Source organism: Pristis pectinata, chromosome 19 (assembly GCF_009764475.1).
Source record: "Pristis pectinata isolate sPriPec2 chromosome 19, sPriPec2.1.pri, whole genome shotgun sequence".
NCBI lineage: Eukaryota > Metazoa > Chordata > Chondrichthyes > Rhinopristiformes > Pristidae > Pristis > Pristis pectinata.
In genome coordinates, this window is record NC_067423.1 from 20,451,410 (window position 1) to 20,469,986 (window position 18,577).

The window sequence follows — 18,577 nt, forward strand, 5'->3', positions numbered from 1 at the left end:
TACTGCTTTATCCAATGCTTTAAATGGACAGTCCGACCAATGCTCGTTTTTGTCTGCTCCACATTCTGTTTCCCGAATTTGGAAATGCACCCAGTATCTCTCTCCCATTACCACCTGAAGAAGAAAACAATACCAGGTCTTTTTCTCTGGTGAAGTTAAAACTAAACAAGTGGATTTGACAGACCATCCTTATTGTTTCTGGTGATTTGCCAGTCAATAAAATCAAAACATACAAGGTTCCACCATCCCTGCCTTTCACTCACGAGATGGGCAGCGGCACGAAGCATTGACCTTAGCAGGTGTTTCACTGTGTTTTTTTAAAACTGTAGACTCAGTTATTCTAATGCTTTGCCAGGCAGTACGCATAAATAATCAAAACTCTGCAGCCATTGAATAACCGGGAAAAAGTTCTATGCAACCATCGTCCCATGCTTAGACTACACTGTCAACTCCAGTTTAAGATTCTCATCTTCATTTTCATAGCCACTTGTGCCCTTGCTTCTTCCTCTATCTCTCTAAACTTATCAAACTCCACAATCCTCTAAAGATACTATCATGTTGGTTGGTTCATGTTGGATTATCCAGTACCTCTTTTATTGCGTAAATAATCTTGTTTAGTGCAAATGTCCTTTTCTTTTTATTTTCATCATTGAATACTTTCAATGCTAATTCCACTGATGCTTTCACCATGGGGTTATCAATGCTTGCAGAGACTGCACAATCTTCACAAGGAACAGTGATGGTCTCCACTAGCAAAATAAAAAATAAAATTGATTAATAAAAGGAAAGGCAAGTTGGAAGAATATTTTCAAATAGATCTAGAAATGAAGCTTCAACAAATGATAGAATTTGTTTATGTCACATTTATATTGACGCCTGGGCTCAGTTTGGATACCTGTGCAGAATATGAAATATTTACTCTGCCATCAATATTGAGCAAAATTGAACTATTCAATACCTTACTGTCATTGGCACTCCAGTTTCATTCTACCACAAATTGCTGCAGACCTTATACTCATTTCACCATGAATCAGAGGGAAATGTTTCACTTATAATTTATTAGTCACTACGAACTGGACATATGACTTCATCCTCAATGAACAATTAATCTGTGTACTATAAATACTATATGTTGTCATAACAATGAAAGTTATAACCTTGGGACTTACCCTTTTGCCAAGTTCAAAATAAAAAGTCCAGTCAACTTTCACATGTGCAGGTCCAGGGATACCTCTATTAGGAATGTAAGTAATGGGGTTCCAACTCTAATGTTGTACCTGCTAACTAGCTAACAATTTAAAAATTCTCCTCATCAAGGAAAGCAAAATCACCGGTGTTAAACCACTAAATAAAACATTCTGAGTTTGTGCCAAAATACTGATATTGACATCAAACATTGTTACTGGAATCAGTCAGATAAATCGTAAAAAAAATCATCTGTACAGAATTTGGTCACTGGAACTATCTGCATTATGCCAAATCAATAATTCAGCAAAAGCAGCAAACTCACAAAAAGAAGTAAGGGAGAAAAAAGTATTTTTAATGATTACAGTATGAGCTTTGGGAAGGAGGATTTTGTTTTAGAAAGGAGAAATTAAACCAGATATGTACCTTAAGTAAGCCAGTCAGCTGATAATTTTCCATTCATTAAAATCAGTTTGTTAAAACTTGCTAACGTAAGGACAGTGAATGGAACTAACTGTGTTGATCAACACTGTGCTTACGTGTCTAGGCCTGTGGAGTTCTGAATGAAACTGAAACATCTGCGATCACCACCCATCATCCCCACTACAGTGCATTTCTCTTGATTTTATCTGAAGTCAAGTAGTCCTGGTGAAACCTAAACTAGACATTGGTGAGCGAGTTATTGGAGAATAAGGGCTGCTTGACAGTGCCATTGAAAGCATCTTCCATTACTTTGCTGACCAGTCACAGATAAAACAGATGAATTTGTATAGTTGAACAGCTGGAAAAGGCATTTCCTCCCCAGAGGAGAAAACACCATTAAACAGGAGGTAAACCAGAACATGAGAAACATAACAATTGAAAGCCCTTGAGCTGGTGCAGCCATTCAATAACCGCAGCCGATCCTGTACTTCTCCTAGTTCAGTCCCAACCATAATATCCTTTGATTCTCTTTGTGTCAAAAAATCTATCACGCTCAGCCTTCAGTATACTCATTGATGAAGCATTCATTGATGGTAAACCGGCAAGTGGAATGCTATCTGTTGTAGAATTTCATTCTAGTAGTTGCCACAGAATCCCCAACTTTTCCTTATACAGCAATGAATGACATTATCACAGCAGGTCTATTTCTAAAATGTAATATACACAACTCTGTTACTCACCCACTTTTTTGACGGGCATTAGTAGATTACATAAAGGTGCCTCAGGTACTTTAATTTGGAACCCAAATTCAAAAAAGACTTCTGCTTTGCACACACCCTCAACCTGGGGCATATGAAACATACAATTCAATACCGTTCAGTTTCAATTTCTCAATATTGTCCTGATATTTCAAAATATTAAGTTTAAAATGCACAACTCTAATTGATCTGGTGTTATTTTAACACATCTGTAAAGGTAGAATTATATTATTTCTCATTATTTGCTCTGGAGTATCCCTGGAGTAACTAGGAAATCAAGGGAGATTCTAGGGTCCTTGAAAGGCATTTTATTTTGTTTATGGTTAGAACCAATTCAGGAACATATCCAAAATATCTGTCATAATGCTATCGAAGCAGATGCTGGAAATCTGAAACGGAAACAGAAAATGCTGGAAGCATCCAGCAGGTCAGGCAAAATCCAAGTGAAACGAGAGCTGTTTTAAACTGACTTCTTATTGGCCTTATTTAATATAAAATAAACATTGAAAAATATTACATATTGAATAAACATTCGGACTCATTTTGCTTCAGCTCAGCATATATTCCAGCTTTGTCCACCCTCTTTCCAATTTCTATTTTTTAAAAAATATTTATCTAATTCCCAGGTATTGTTCCTATCCTTTTACAGTACATAGAAAAAGCTATCTTTGGACATGTGTGCTCCTCCCCCTCCCCCCACCTTCTTATTCTGGCTTCTGCCCTCTTCCATTCCACTCCTGATGAAGGGTCACGGCCTGAAACGTCAACTGTTTATTTCCCTGCATAGATGCTGACTGACCTGCTGAGTTCCTCCAGCACTTTGTGAGTATTACTCCAGATTCCAGCATCTGTAGAATTTTTTGTGTCTCCGCCTTTGGACACGTGACTTGTTATGTACAATTTTGTTCTCACTCAGCTCACAAAACTGTTTTTACAGTGCCTCCAGACATTCTTTCTTGGTAGAACCAGATGTGTTACACTCAGTAAGAGCAGAAACTTGCAAACGTTGCTTTTATTCTATTTATCTTTTGGATTAAAATATCCAAGATAGATTGGAAATTGCAATATATTAAAAAGTTTTAATCAAAGTCAATTGCATTAAAATATGGAATATATGATTGCTAATAATTTGTTAAGGTGAACAGTTTTATTTAACTGGAAGTTCCAATTACAGAAACAAAGGACTGCAGATGCTGGCATCTAGATGAAAAAACACTAAGATGCTGGAGGAATTCAGCAGGCCAGGCAACATCTGTGGAGAAAAACAGATAGTCAACAGCTGCCCAGCTCTCCAGTTCACTTGGACTATCTCTGATACCTCTCTCTCCTTTCTTGATCTCTCCATCTCCATCTCAGGAGATGCTTTATCCACCGACATCTTCCACAAACCCACTGACACCCACAGCTACCTTGATTACAGCTCCTTTCACCCTGTCTCTTGCAAAGACGGTATCTCTTTCTCTCAATTTCTCCACTCCGCTGCATCTGCTCCCATGATGAGGCTTTCCACTCCAGGACCTCTGAGATGTCCAATTTTTTTTACTAGCTGTGGCTTCCCCCACTACTGCTTGCACCCGTATCTCTGCCATTTCCCACACCTCTGCTCTCACTCCCCCCCCACCAACCCCAGACCCAACAGGGATAGGGTCCCCCTTGTCTTCATTTCATCCCACCAGCCTACGTATCCAACATATCATTCTCCACCACTTCTGCCATCTCCAACAGGACCCCACCACCAAGCATATCTTCCCCTCCCCACCCCTTTCTGCCTTTCGCAGGGACTGCTCTCACCGCGACTCCCTAGTTCACTCCTCCCTCCCCACCCATCCCACTCCCACCCCAGGGACTTTCCACTGCCCCTGCCATACGTGTAACACCTGCCCCTACACCACCTCATCACCTCCATCCAGGGACCCAAACAGTCCTTACAGGTGAGACAGACATTTACCTGCTACTGCATTCATCTACTGCATTCGGTGCTCCAAGTGTGGCCTTCTCTACATTGGCGAGACCAAATGCAGACTCGGCGACCGTTTCGTAGAGCATCTGCGCTCCATCTGTAACCGCGATCGGCATCTCCCTGTTGCCAGTCACTTCAACTATCTCCCCCACCCCCACTCCATCACTGATATGTCAGTCCTCAGCCTCCTCCACTGCCAGAAGAAGTCCAAATGCAAGCTGGAGGAACAGCACCTCATTTTCCGTCTTGGGACCTTATAGCCTAATGACATGAACATCGAATTCTTCCACTTTAAGTAAACTAAGGATTCACCCTCCCCCCCAACCCCCCTGCCTCTTCTTGTCTTTCCTAGTCTCTCTCTTTTATCTCCTCACCTATTTTTTTTCCTCCCCTCCCCCCATGGGGTGCCTGCCTCCATACCTTTGATCCATCCCCTGGTGGATCTGCTCTCCCCTCAAACCCCGCATCTGCCCATCACTATCTCTTACCTGTATCTACCTATCACCACCTTGTGCCCACCCGCCTCCCTTCTTTTGTCCACTGATCACTGCCCCCTATATATTGGGCTTCCCCTTTTCCTATCTTTTGTCCTGACCCAAAATGTTGACCGTCTGCTTTTCTCCACAGATGCTGCCTGGCCTGATGAGTTCCTCCAGCATCTTCTTGTTTTTTCATCTGGAATTTGCAATTGCCTAATCTCATATATGGATGCCAGTGTGAGAACAGGTCCCAAGTCAGGCATCAATGTACTTTCCTAGCATATCTCCTTCCACTAGATCCCCTCAATTTGTAGATCCACAGGGATGCCCAAAGTAATAAATATCCAAACAATAAAATACCCCATGAAATTTTGGCACAGATACCAGACAAGGTTCAAGTTAAAGAAGTCTTCAATAAAATATTTCTTGTAAAACAGGAAGGGTTGAGTCACAAAATATTATAGCAACAATCCTCAAATAATATTATTCACATTCTTTGTTCCAACTGCGCGATGAACTTGCTATTCCCTTGTTCAATATGTTTATATTGGATAACACATTCTATATGCAAAACATTAGATTTTTTTTTAAATTGGCTTTTCCTGAAGGAATAAATGTAAAAACACTTACAGCATCGCCGTCAGATCTGAATGGGCAGGTTCTGAGCTCCACTTGCTCTTGACAAAGACTTTCCTTAATATCAAATATCACAGTGTATGCTTTCACACCTGGAGAAGTTATCTGTAAGATGCATACAACATCAGGAAAATGTTGTTCTCTCTTTCACTCATCTGGATCTATATGATGCTAAAGTGAATATAACTTCACGACATATTTTTTCATTATCACTGAAGGGTAAAGGAAAATATTAAAGGCTTTATACTTTCCTTGTCATCAATTGTACAGATTCAATTGCTCACTGCCCCCAACATTCTATTTCTATGTTAATCAGGGGTTGTGGGCATAAACGTTATGCAGAGGTGCAGGAGGTGAGGAAGTTGTGGCTAGATTTGACAATCTGAGCAGCATGAAATAGAATAATTGTTAATAGCTTGCAAGGAAATTCCTCTTCCACATTTTCTTCCTTCCCTCATATAGCCCCTGCTGTGGTACATTGAATGAGTAAATGAGGAGGAAACCTTCAAGGCACAAACTTTACAATTTGTAATTTTGCTTTTTATATTGAAAAACATTACTGGAAAATGTGAAACAAAGCATTAAGTTTTGTAAATATAATAAATTTTAATAGAGAAAGGAAGCAGCAGTTGTTGAAAAATAACTCCAGTAAAGGTGTGGGAGCAGAATGGTGTAAGGATTCACAGAATGATTAGCATTTTGACTTGAAACAAGGCTATGACTTGAAGCACTAATTCTGTAGCTACAATCACTTTTATACCAGCTGTTTGGATGGTTAGTGCTGCATGACAGGAAGGCTTTATGGATTTCCATAAGACATAATATGAAAGTAGCTATTGGACATGAAAATCACATTAAATGTCAATCCAGAATTCAGCCACAATTTCTTTAACAAAAGATAAACTGCCGGAGGAACTCACTGGGATAAGCAGCATCTTTAGAGGCAATGAGATGGTCGACAATTCAGGTTGGGACCCTGTATCAGGAGTGAGAGTGTAGAAGGAAGATAGCCAGTAGAGAGAGGTGAAAGGGAAGGGTGAGACAAGGTCTGGTAGGTGACAGGTGGAACCTAGTGAGGTGGGGGATGATGGGCAGGTGGAGACAGGCAGGGCGGGGGTGGGAGAGGGGGTGTTTGAAGAGGCTGGAGGGTGATGGGTGAAAACAGATAAGGAAAAAAATTTGGGTAGATAAAGCTGGGTGGGAATAGGCAAAGACAGAGGCTGGAAGGTAATAAGTGAACCAGATAGGGCAAGGATGATGGGCAGATGGAACTAAATGGGGGAGGGGATAGCAAAGGTAGGCAAGGGAGAAGAAACCCAGGTGGATAGGTGAGTGGGTGATGGGCAGATGGGATCAGGTGGGAGAGCATAACAATCTAGGTAATGGGAGGGGGGAACAATGGAAAAGGTGAACAAAGGGGGAGAGGACCTAGGTGGACCGGTAAGTGTGGGAAAGGAACACAGGGGGAGTGGATTACCTGAAATTGGAAAATTCAATGTTCATACCATTGGGTTGTAGGTGACCCAAGTGGTTTACATTTGGCCTCACCATAGCAGTGGAGAAGCCTGAGGACACTGGAGGAGAAGACAGTGTGGGAATGGGAAGAGGAGTTGAAATAACATGCAACTGGAAGCCCAAGATTACCATTGCAGACAGAGCACAGATACTCTGCAAAATGATTGCCTAATCTACACGTCTTGCTGATGTAGAAGAGAGCATCGCATGCAATTTATGAGATTGGAGAAGGTGCACATGAATCTCTGCCACACCTGGAAGGGCGGTTTAGGTCCCTGGATGGTGATGAGGCAGGAGATGTAGCGACAAGCGTCGCACCTGCTATGGTTTCAGGGGAAAGTGCTAGGGGATGGCGAAGCATGGTGCAGAGGGATGAGTGGACCAGGGAGTCACAGAGAGAATGGTCCCTGTGGAAAGCAGAAAGTGGGCGGGGGGAGAGATATGACTGGTGGTGAGATCCCATTGGAACTGGCAGAAATGGCAAAGGATGATATGGTGGATGAAGAGGCTATTGGAATGAAAGATGAAAATCAAAAGAATGCTATCACTATTCTGTCTGGTGGGTGGGGCAAAATATAGTATTCTCCTACAACAACATATTCACTGCCATATTCACTAACAAAACCCTTCAGAATTTTAAAACATCTCCTACCCATTATGGTGCTAGAAATAATCCTGTTTAATCTCCCTTTATAATTCTAGTCTTCCACATCTCTATCACTCTACCTGTGCATGGTTTCTGGATCCAATACCATTTCTTTAAATAGATACAATAATCTGCACAGACTCTTCTCATTAGATGCTTTGTATAAACTTATTTATATTGAAACCCAAGAACAGTTGACTTCCTTTATGCATTAATATATTTGCATGCATATTTTAATCAGGAATTATCAATATTAAAAAAAATACTTTTCTTGCTCTGAGACTGTTCTTCCTGAATACATAATCAGCATTTGTGTCTTTTTAAATGAATCCTTTTCAAATTTTTGCCATTTTTCTACTATCAGTGGTTAGTCACATGTACATCGAAACAAACTGTAAAATGCATCTTTTGCGTAGAATGTTCTGGGGGCAGCCAGCAAGAGTTGCCGCACTTCTGGCACCAACACAGCATGCCCACAACTCCCTAACCCGTACGTCTTTGGAATGTGGGAGGAAACCCATGCAGACACGGGGAGAACATACAAACTCCTTACAGACAGTGGCCGGAATTGAACCCAGGTCGCTGGTGCTGTCATAGCGTTACGCTAACCGCTACACTACCGTGCCTGCCCCTACACTACCACCTGCTGCTTTTTACTGAAATCACAGACAGCTAATCTGCTCTTAAACCTTTATGAGTCATATTTCAACAAATGCTGCTTCCTTTTTCCTCTACGATTAAAATGAGTACATTTACTACATTGCAAAAATCCGTGCTTTGTTTCAAATTTTTGAGTGATGTGTAAATGGACAAAATATTGTGATGTTATTCCTATCAATGAAGATGAAATAGACCTGGCTGACTCAATCCATTATCTGCTCACAAGAAAATAGAAGTGTAATTTTCAGCTCATGATAATTCCATGAAATGTTTATCCAATAAATTAAGTCAGCTTTAAGACTTCAGGAATAAATTACAAAGAATACTCTCTGATACCCTCAGTATACACAATTGAAAATACCTCTGGATACCATGAATCTATATTATTTCCATTGGTTCTCAAGTTCCTGTGCACGACTAATCCTGCTAAAGGACAAATATAGGCTCAAGAACATGTATCAGGCTTTAGTCAATATTAATGCTTCTCACCCCACGTCCATACATCATGGTGAATTTCTCATACATTTTTCCTTCCATTCTTGCAAGAATGATTTAGTCTTTACTTAACAAGGTATTTAAGACCAGAAAACTCAGTATATGAAGTTAAAGTTCATACCCTCACCTGTCCTCTGTGTACAGTACAGCAAAGGTCCAAGACATTGTACTTGTGCATTGGTATACACTACATTTCCCCTGACCCCACCAAACCCTACAGGATTGATCAGAAAATCATGGGCCAACACTGCCTACATTCCTAAACTGAAAATAAGATCACAACAATCTTACAATATTTTAACCAACTTTCCTGATAAATACCAATCCTGATTGGAGAGATAGTGATCAGGCAATCAGGCTACAGATATTGCCTTAAACTGTGCTAGAAATAAATGGCCAACACAAATAATCTTAAACTTATCCATCACAGACAACCATTACTGTGCAAATCAATTTCCCAGTTTATAAATTTCATGTCAAACATACCTTGTCTTACTGAGAATGAAAATAAAACCAGTTCCACAACTTAAAACTAGTTTGCGCAATGAAATATTTACCTTCAGGCTTGAACTTGCCCAAGAAAAGCATTAAGAATAAAAAACTGAATTTCCATTGGATTGGAAATTTTTTGTAAACTAGAGATTTTAGCAAGAAGGGTAAACTCTTTCATTGTATATACAAATAAGGTTCAGATTACATTATTTCTGGGGAGCAGATTTCCTTACAAGGTCAAAGCTGACGTAAGGTTCATTAAGAGCAAGAGGCACAGTGAGATGAGATTTCTAATTTCTGAAGACGCCCTGTAGGCCTGGAAAGGCATGAATGTTATTCTGAGTCCAACAAAGAAACCTTGAACCTATGGTTGAGTCCCTCTCCGCTCCTCTGACTCTGCCAAGCCTGTCCAATCCAGAAAACCTATGGCGGGAAATATTCACCCAGGTCTGCAGGAGCGGGTTCTGAGCCGCCCATATTCTACCACTTTGTCTATTGTAAGTACTACCTCCTTCAGTGTAAAATACAAATATGAAGGAGGACAGAAAGGACAGTGGTAATTCACTGGTGCCTTGAATAATTTGGGGGCTTGCCTTTCTTCTGCTGCTCACTATGTCACATTCCTGACCATGTCTAAATACTGCCTCCTTCAGTGTAAAATACAAATATAAATCCATTTATTAATGTCACTTATTCCATAGTACAGCTGCAGAATGAATTGCTCAGGTTCTGCCTTCCATATTGGCTGTACTTCAGTTAACAGGTAAAAGAATAATAACTTCCTGTTGACAGAACCATGGCCTTTTCAATGCCAAGAGCTGTGCAGTTTTGCTGGCACTTTGTTCTTGCATGCTCCCTAATATTTCAGTCCATTTAACCAGTGAGTAGCTAAGCCAGGAAAATGGGAAAAGTCTGGTGCTCCAAAACTATGTTGAGGTAAATATCTCAGTTGGAGTGGTGGGGGCAAAGGGACGTGTACAATTCCCTAAATTTGTAATGCAACATTGCTCTAATTCTCCTGAAGAAGGAATGCACAACTTGCAACAGCCCGTTTCGTTTCATTCTCTGTATGTGGGCATCACTGCCAAGATTGGTATTTATTGCATTCCTAGTATTCCAGGCAGTTGATACAATTCAGTTGTTTACTAATTCATTTCCAAAGAGACAACATACAGGCCCTAAACCAAATTACAATTGGGGTGTTGCAACATTTCAGAAGTTTCATGGTATAACTGCAGATTTTCTGTAAAGAGTGAATTCAACTTTTCAAGATGCCATCATGGGATTTGACCTTGGCCTCTCCAGATTATTCATCCAGGCCTCTGGGTTACTAGTCCAGATTATTCATCCAGGCCTCTGGGTTACTAGTCCAGTACAAATTACCACCAAGTAGGTGCAGAACTAGCAAATGAGAGACATTATTGTCTAATGAACAATATTACAGCAGGTTTATTCTTCAATGGAAAAATCAAATCCATGTCCAATTGTGTATGTAAGAGACTACTGCCATTTCTCAAAAACTAATTGTTACGATGACATAAATGCTGTCCAGGGCAACAGTGGTTGCCTTTGAATGCATTTATACCATTACTACAATTCATGAATGATACAGAACTTCCCTTATAGGCTTGATTTTGAAAGTTAAGTGCACATGTTTCCCCTCTCTGATAGTGGTGAATCTTTGCAATTCTCTGTTCCTAAGGTTAGTGGAGGCCAGATCATTAGATATAGTTAAGGTGAAGATAGATAAATATTGTAAAGATCAAATAATTGAGGATTATGAGAAATTGGCTCAGAAAGGGAGTTGAACCCTGCATAGACCAACCATAAACATTTGAATAGTGGGGCAGGCTTGAGGGGCCTGGCGGCCTACTTCTGGTCCTGTTTTCTCATCTTCTTATGGTCTAAAGTTAAAACAAGAGATAATTCATATTTTTATTACCGTATCTAAACTCATATAAAATCAGATATATTCAGTTTCCTATAATATTACAGTTACTTATTGTTGGAAACTTGTTGTTTTATTTTTGGTTAGGCTGATTTGTATAAAATATAGGATGGGTCTCATAGTTGTAGAGCTGGATTTGTATATCTATAATTTCAATACAATCCAGTGAATTGAATCAAAGAAAAGATTTCCGCACATTAGTCATTCTTTTCAACTTTAAATTGATGCTAGTTTAATACAGCTAAATATATAACCTGGACACAAAGTGTCAAAAACAAAAGAAAATAATAGTTTAGATTTAGCTCTGCCTAACACAACAATCTATTCTGTTTAGGTACAAGTTACTGCACGTTATAATTTAATATAGTTCATAAATATGTTAACTAGTAATTGTTAATCATATGAGTAATTGTCAGTTATACAAATTAATTGTTAATTACATGTGTAAACACCAGCTACATAAGTAATTATTACCCACCTTATACTTGGCACTTTTAAGGTGCCTCTGCTTGAAAAGGTAAGGATTGGCAGACTTTCTGTTGTAAGCATTCACTGCGTAATCTACAGCCAGGTTTGCCTCCCTGTCAGAAACTGGAACCCGGGTGAATATTTCTGCCGACTTAATAGTAACACTGATTAAAAGCAGGAGACCGAAACAAAGTAGAACATATACAAAAATTCGACAAGCCATTCTCAATGCTCAAGTCTATTTTGTAGAAATGGATTATAGGATGATTAAAAGCACGTTTCAATTTAGAACCATTGACTCCAGAAAAAATCTCAGAGCCTGCCTACCACATGAAAAAGGTTTGCTGAATTAGTGTGTTCTTTACTAAGTAAACTAACATCCTGATATTAGATCAAGAAGAGTATATATTCTCTGTTTACTCGGACAATACCAGCAGATGTTACTGTTGGGTCAAAACCCAAACAAATGCAGGAAGCTGACTTTGCAATATTTGGTATGAGATCAAAAATGTTCAAATCTCTTAGCTGAAGTTTCCCTGTACATTCTTCGAAAATATATATTTAATTAGGACTGTCATTAATGTAAAATAGGACTTGCATTTAAGTTCACAGTTGAAATTGTTACTCTTAATTAATCATTTCAATCACACATTTAATTCACAGAAACTCTGAAGGAAAATACTTGTAAACAGCAGGACCATAAAAAGAATATACATTGATAACAAATTAATAAAGAGGATTGTATCTTGAGATACTTGAAAGCACTGAGATCCCTGCCCAGAATACTGTAATTAAAGGTGGAATTCTTCCAGCCCCATTTTCATGCGATGGAAATGAGATAGACCAACAAACAATCTGCGGGAAGAACTGAGTAGATTATGCAGCATCTGTGGGAGGAAAGGAATTGTCAACGTTTTGGGTCGAAAATCTGCATCAGGACTGAGAGTGGAGAGGTGAGATGGCCAGTTTCAAGAGGAGAAGAGGAGTGGTGAGAAAGGATCCTGAGGTGATTGGTGGACTGCTGAGGGGTGTAAGATAGTGCAGGTCATGTTGGGTAGAGGAGCTGAGCTGGGATGCAGCTGGAAGACAGTGGCAGGTGAATGATAGATGGAGGCTGACAAAGAGAGAGAGGAAAAAGGGGGAAAAAAGCAGATAGAGGAAGGTGGGAGGGGAGTGTGAAGATAGGAGAGAGCCACTGGAGAGAGATAAACAGGTACACAAAGCACTACCAGTGCTGGATTCTGATAATTAAAGGTGGTGAGAATGGGAACCATTAGGGGAGAGGTGAACGACAGTTGGAACCAGATTTTGGGGGAGGGAAATCTGTGTGTGAAATGACTGGACAGAACCAGGAGGGGAAAAGGGGATGAAGATGGGTGAAGGTGGTTTGTGGGGTGTGTGGCAAAGGGGACAAAAATGGGAGGACCGGAGGATCAGGTGAGGGAAAGGGGGAGAAAAAGGGTGGGGGGGGGGGGAAAGAAACAGGGGTTACCTGAAATTGGAAAACTCAATATTTATGCCTTTAGGTTGTAGATTACCCAGGCAGAATATAAGGTGTTGTTCCTCCAGTTTGCCTTGGGCTTTATCCTGGCAGTAGAGAAGGCCAAGGATGGACAGGTCAGTGTGGGAATGGAAAGGGGAGTTGAAATAGTCTGCAACTGGGAGCTCGGGATGGCCATTGTGGACTGAGCATAGGTGTTCTGTGAAGAGGTCGCCCAATCTGCGCTTGGTCTCGTCAATGAAGAGAAGGCCACATCAGGAGCCTGAATGCAGTAGACGAGGTTGGAGGAGATGCATGCAAACCTTTGCCTCACCTGGAAGGACTGTTTAGGTCCCTGGATGATGGTGATGGAGGAGGTGTAAGGACAAGTGTTACATCTTCTGCAAGGGCAGGGTAAAGTGCGAAGGGTCAGGGAGGGATGGGTGTGGAGCGAGGAGCGGACCAGGGAGACATGGAGGGAGTGGTCCCTGTGGAAGGCAGAAAGGGGAAATGGGTGGGGAGGAGAAGATGTGGCTGGTGGTGGGATCTCGTTGCAGCTGGCGGTGGGATCTCGTTGCAGCTGGCGGAAATGATGAAGGATGAAATGCTGGATGCAGAGGCTCGTGAAAGGTGAGGACTTGGGGAACTCTGTTCTGTTTGGGAGGAGACGGGTGAGATGAGACATGAGACAGACAGGGGAAATGAGACAGACTGGGGGAAATGAGACAGACTGTGTTTCCCTTTTGTTGTGGAGTAAGGAAAATCAGAAAATTACTCATTGTCACCAATGAGAGGCGAGGAAAAATTAAAGATAAGTTACAATTTTCTCAAAGTAAGGTCAGTAACTCTCGGGACTAATTCATTGCTTCTCCCAGGTAAGGCACAAGAAACTCACTACTTTTTAAAGGAGGGTAAAAGAGACTTCAGCAAAGGCTTACCAAATTAGAATAACTCATTTTTAATATAGAAACAAAATATCTGAAACCTGAAAGAACAGGAAATCTAGGAAATATTTAGCAGATTAGTACAGAGAGAAACAGTTAATTCAGCAACTGCTGACTTTTTCTGCCATCTTCAGCAATTTTCTTGTTTTAGCAAATAATTCACTGCCTCCTCTCTTCCAGGAATGCTTAATCTGAAACTCTGCTTTTTTCTTCTCTGATAAGATTTCTGATTGTCTCTTTAAATTTGTTCACCCTCATTCTTATCTCTTTCCCCACTCATTTTTGATTGTGTGTCTACTAAAATCTGCTTTCACAGATAAACTCTTTCCACCACCCCACATGATTCAGCAGCAGTAGTGCAGGGATGTTCAGTGATGTTCTCCCTAGTATCTTGGCCAATATTTTCTCTTTGATTCATCATCTAAAAGTCATATTGGACACTAATGTCATCATTTCATTATTGTTGTGGTAGCTTGTTGTGTGCAATTTAGCAGCTGTGTTTTCTAAAATGATGAAAGTGATCACACTTCAAAAGAAAGATTGGATTTACACCTTTTACAATGTTCCAAAGTGGTTTGCTGTCAAAAGGGTCTTCAACCCACTAACCACATCCAAAAAGTATGTATGCTCAATATATTCAAATCAAAATCCAGTTGGAAGAGTTTGGAAGAAACAGTGATGACGACCAGATAGACTGTCTTAGTAATATTAAATTGAAGATTGAAAATTAGTCAGTAGATCCAAAGTATGGCATTCCCTCTGTACTGCATCAGACTGCCTTCATCAGTATTAAGGTACTCTGGAACATTCTGATAGGATGTAAAGTACTATATAAATATGACCACTTTTATAGAACAATTATAAGATAGGAGGCCATTCAGCCCAACAAGTCTGTGCCCTGGCTTCTGGCAAAGCAACTTTGTTAGCATTATTTTTGCATCATTTTCCTGTTCCTTGGAAATTAAAATATCAATCATACCAGTGCCCAAGAAGAGCAGGGTCAGCTACCTCAACGACTATCGCCCGGTAGCACTCACATTTACTGTGATGAAGTGCTTTGAGAGGTTGGTCATGGCTAGAACTAACTCCTGCTTGAGCAAGGACCCTGGACCTGCTGCAGTTTGCCTACCACCACAATAGGTCTACAGTGGATGCAATCTCACTGGCTCGCCACTCGGTTCTGGAGCACCTAGTCAACAGCAAAACATACATTAGGCTGCTGTTTATCAATTACAGCTTGGCGTTCAACATTATCATCCCCTCAGTACTTAAAAAACAAGCTTCAAACCCTTGGCCTCTGTGCCTCCCTCTGCAACTGGATCCTTGACTTCCTCATCAGGAGACCAGAGTTAGTGCAGATCAGTAATAACATCTCCTCCTCACTGACAATCAACAAAGGTGCACCTCAAGGATGCGTGCTTAGTCCACCACTCTACTCCCTCTACACTCATGACCGTGTGGCTAGGCACAGCTCAAATACCACCTATAAATTTGCCGATGACACCACTGTTGTCGGCAGGATCTCAGATAGCGATGAGGGGGCATACAGGGTGAGATAGATCGACTGGTTGAGTGTGTTCCAACAACAATCTCACACTCAATGTCAGCAAGATCAAGGAATTGATTGTGGACTTCAGGAACGGGAAGTCAGGAGAACACACACCAGTCCTCATTGCGGGGTCAGTGGTGGAAAGGGTGAGCACCTTCACGTTCCTGGGTGTCCACATCTCTGAGGATCTCTCTTGGGCCCAACACGTTGATGCAATCATGAAGAAAGCATGCCAGTGGCTCTATTTCATTAGGAGTTTGAGGAGAATTGGTACGTCACCAAAGACCCTTGAAAATTTCTACAGTTGTATGGTGGAGAGCATTCTGACTGGTTGTATCACAGCCTGGTGTGGGGGCTCCAATGTGCAAGATCTAAAGAGGCTGCAGAGGGTTGTAGACTTAGCCAGCTCCATCACGAGGACATCTTCAGGAGACAGTGCCTCAATAATGCGGCATCCATCATTAAGGATCTTCACCATTCGGGACATGCCCTCTTTGCATTACTACCATTGGAGGAGGTACAGGACCCTGAAGACCCACACCCAATGTTTTAGGAACAGCTTCTTCCCCTCTGCTATCAGATTTCTGAACAGACCATGAACACTACCTCGTTATTCCTCTTTTGCACTATTTATTTATTTTTGTAATTTATAGCAATTTTTATCTCTTGCACTGTACTGCTGCCACAAAGCAACAAATTTCACGACACATGTCAGTGATAATAAACCTGATTCTGATTTTTTCCCTCACGTGCCGATCCAATTCTCTTTGAAAGCTGATTGAATTTGTTTCCACCATCCTTATAGGCAGTGAGCCACAGACCCTAACTGCTATACAGGTTAAAAGAAAAGTTTTCCTTCACATTCACATGCATCTTTTGTCCAAAACTAACTCCATATTCTTTGGACTTTAGAATCATCTTCTAACGGGAAGAGCTTACCTTACATTTCTCTCATCAACTTTTACCAATGCACTACAGAAAGCATCCTATCTGGATGTATCACGGCTTGGTACAGTAACTGCTCTGCCCAGGTCCACAAGAAACTACAAGGAGTTGTGGACACAGCCCAGTGCATCACAGACACCAGCCTCCCCTCCTCAGACTCTGTCTTTACCTCTCGTCTTGGTGAAGCAGCCAGCATAATCAAAGATCCCTCCCACCCGGGACATTCTCTCTTTCATAGGGTAGAAGATACAGGAGCCTGAGGGCACATATCACCAGACTTCAGGACATCTTCGACCCCACTGTGATAAGACTATTGAACGGTTCCCTCAATGAGATGGACTCTGACCTCACGATCTACCTTGTTGTGACCTTGCACCTTATTGCATTGCACTTTCTCTGTAGCTGTGACACTTTACTCTGTACTGTTATTGTTTTTACCTGTACTACATCAATGCACTCTGTACTGACTCAATGTAACTGCACTGTATAATGAATTGACTTGTACCAACGGTATGCAAGACAAGTTTTTCACTGTACCTCAGTACAAGTGACAATAATAAACCAATACCAATTTACCCCATCAACCTTCCTTAGTAAATGACTTTGGCTTTTTCAATGTGAACTGCGGTTGGACATACAGTACCAACAAGTCCGCCAAAGTAAACAACAGAAAGACACATCACGTCCACCTACTCAGCCGTTTAAACGTATCCCGAGCCTCAGACCTTGCACAGCGTAAGCCAGAGTCGCGCAAGCGCACTCAGCAGCGGGAATCGCGGGCCCTTCCCTAAGATGGCGGGGCCCCCGTGATCACGTGTCAGCAATTAGGCGCTTCGACCAATTAGGATTCCGTAAAGGAAGACGGGCTCCAGCCGAGGCGTGAAAATGGTTGGTTTAACTGACGGCTTAATGAGGGTACCGTGACTGTGGATCGCACGGCGAGGTCGGGAGGTAAGAAGGGATGGAGGATGAGTGACGGCGGTTTGCTCAGTGGGTGCCCTGGGTTCTCGGGCATTGCCATGCTGGCTGTCGGGGCTCTGACCCCCTCCGGTCACTGGCTGTCAGACCAGGGGCACCGCTAACAACGGCTTCCGGAGCCGGCAGTCAGCAGTGTTACTCCGGTCAGATAATTAGTGCTCTTGTGCCGGCTGAAGGCAACGAGATGGTTAAAACAGACTAACGTACCTCGTGCTTGAAAGACGCCGCGGCCGCCACCTGTGTAGCGCAGAGTGGGGATCCTACTCCAGTGGAGCCAAAGTCATGTAATTTTCTTCAATTTCAGTTGTGTGGAGGCATTTAACACCAGACAACCCCACTCTGTTACATTTTTTTATTTGGGAATTAAATCCTGAAATTTTAATATCTGTATCGGTTCGTGTATTTTATGTCTTGAATATATCTGCTAGCTCAGATGAGGAATAGAAAGTGTCTACTTTTACACCCCTCTGTGGGTGAGAATAGCGCGTATTTCCCTCCGAGTAGCGCTGAAAAAGAATAAGGTCCCCCTGACTTGCGGTGGAAGCGGGAGAGATGGGTGGGGATGGCTGGTGCAACTTCTTTGTACAGTGAGTTGCTGTCCAGGAGAGTCTAAATCCCTGTTGAAGCCTGCGTAAGGTACTGGTAATTGTTGCTAGGGATAAAAGTTGTCATTTTTAATGGCAACAGCAAGCGACATATTTAAACCACGTATTTGGAATGGGATTGGAAAATGCACTTAATGTTTTGTTAGATTGTTGGTGTGTTTTGCTTTAGAATTCGTGAATACCAATTGAGCTTGTATACGTTTAAACTACTTGGTTTACTTCGGCCCACGATGTTGTGCCGACCTATATAAATCTTATCCCCATTCAATCTATCCCCCTCTCTACTTCACCTCCTATAACCCCCTCTTTTTCTTTCGTCCATATACCTATCTAACAGTATTTTAAATGACACTATCGTATCGGCCTCTACCACCACCCCCAGCAGCGCATTCCAGGCACCCACCACTCTTG

At 41.6% G+C, this 18,577-nt stretch overlaps 2 protein-coding genes across 6 annotated transcripts in view; one reads left to right on the forward strand and one right to left on the reverse strand.

The window, feature by feature from the left end:
• The window catches only part of LOC127580637 (kininogen-1-like), a 31,379-nt gene extending 13,490 nt beyond the window's left edge, over nucleotides 1-17,889 (reverse strand). For 2 of the 4 annotated variants that reach the window (XM_052034316.1, XM_052034314.1), the window contains exons 1-5: nucleotides 11,676-11,998; nucleotides 5,436-5,546; nucleotides 2,349-2,451; nucleotides 589-749; nucleotides 4-114 (exon numbers count right to left, since the gene is read on the reverse strand). In XM_052034316.1, coding sequence (XP_051890276.1) covers nucleotides 4-114; nucleotides 589-749; nucleotides 2,349-2,451; nucleotides 5,436-5,546; nucleotides 11,676-11,888 — 699 coding nt within the window. In that variant the 5' untranslated portion in view covers nucleotides 11,889-11,998. Of the gene's footprint in view, nucleotides 1-3; nucleotides 115-588; nucleotides 750-2,348; nucleotides 2,452-5,435; nucleotides 5,547-11,074; nucleotides 11,154-11,675; nucleotides 11,999-17,276; nucleotides 17,400-17,768 lie in introns of those variants that run through there. The other 2 variants (XM_052034318.1, XM_052034317.1) reach the window with 2 other exon arrangements.
• slc26a5 (solute carrier family 26 member 5) overlaps nucleotides 17,436-18,577 on the forward strand; it is a 60,745-nt gene continuing 59,603 nt past the window's right edge. For both annotated transcript variants that reach the window (XR_007957847.1, XM_052034313.1), the window contains exon 1: nucleotides 17,436-17,534. The gene's annotated coding sequence lies outside the window, so the exon portion shown is untranslated. The remainder of the gene's footprint in view (nucleotides 17,535-18,577) is intronic.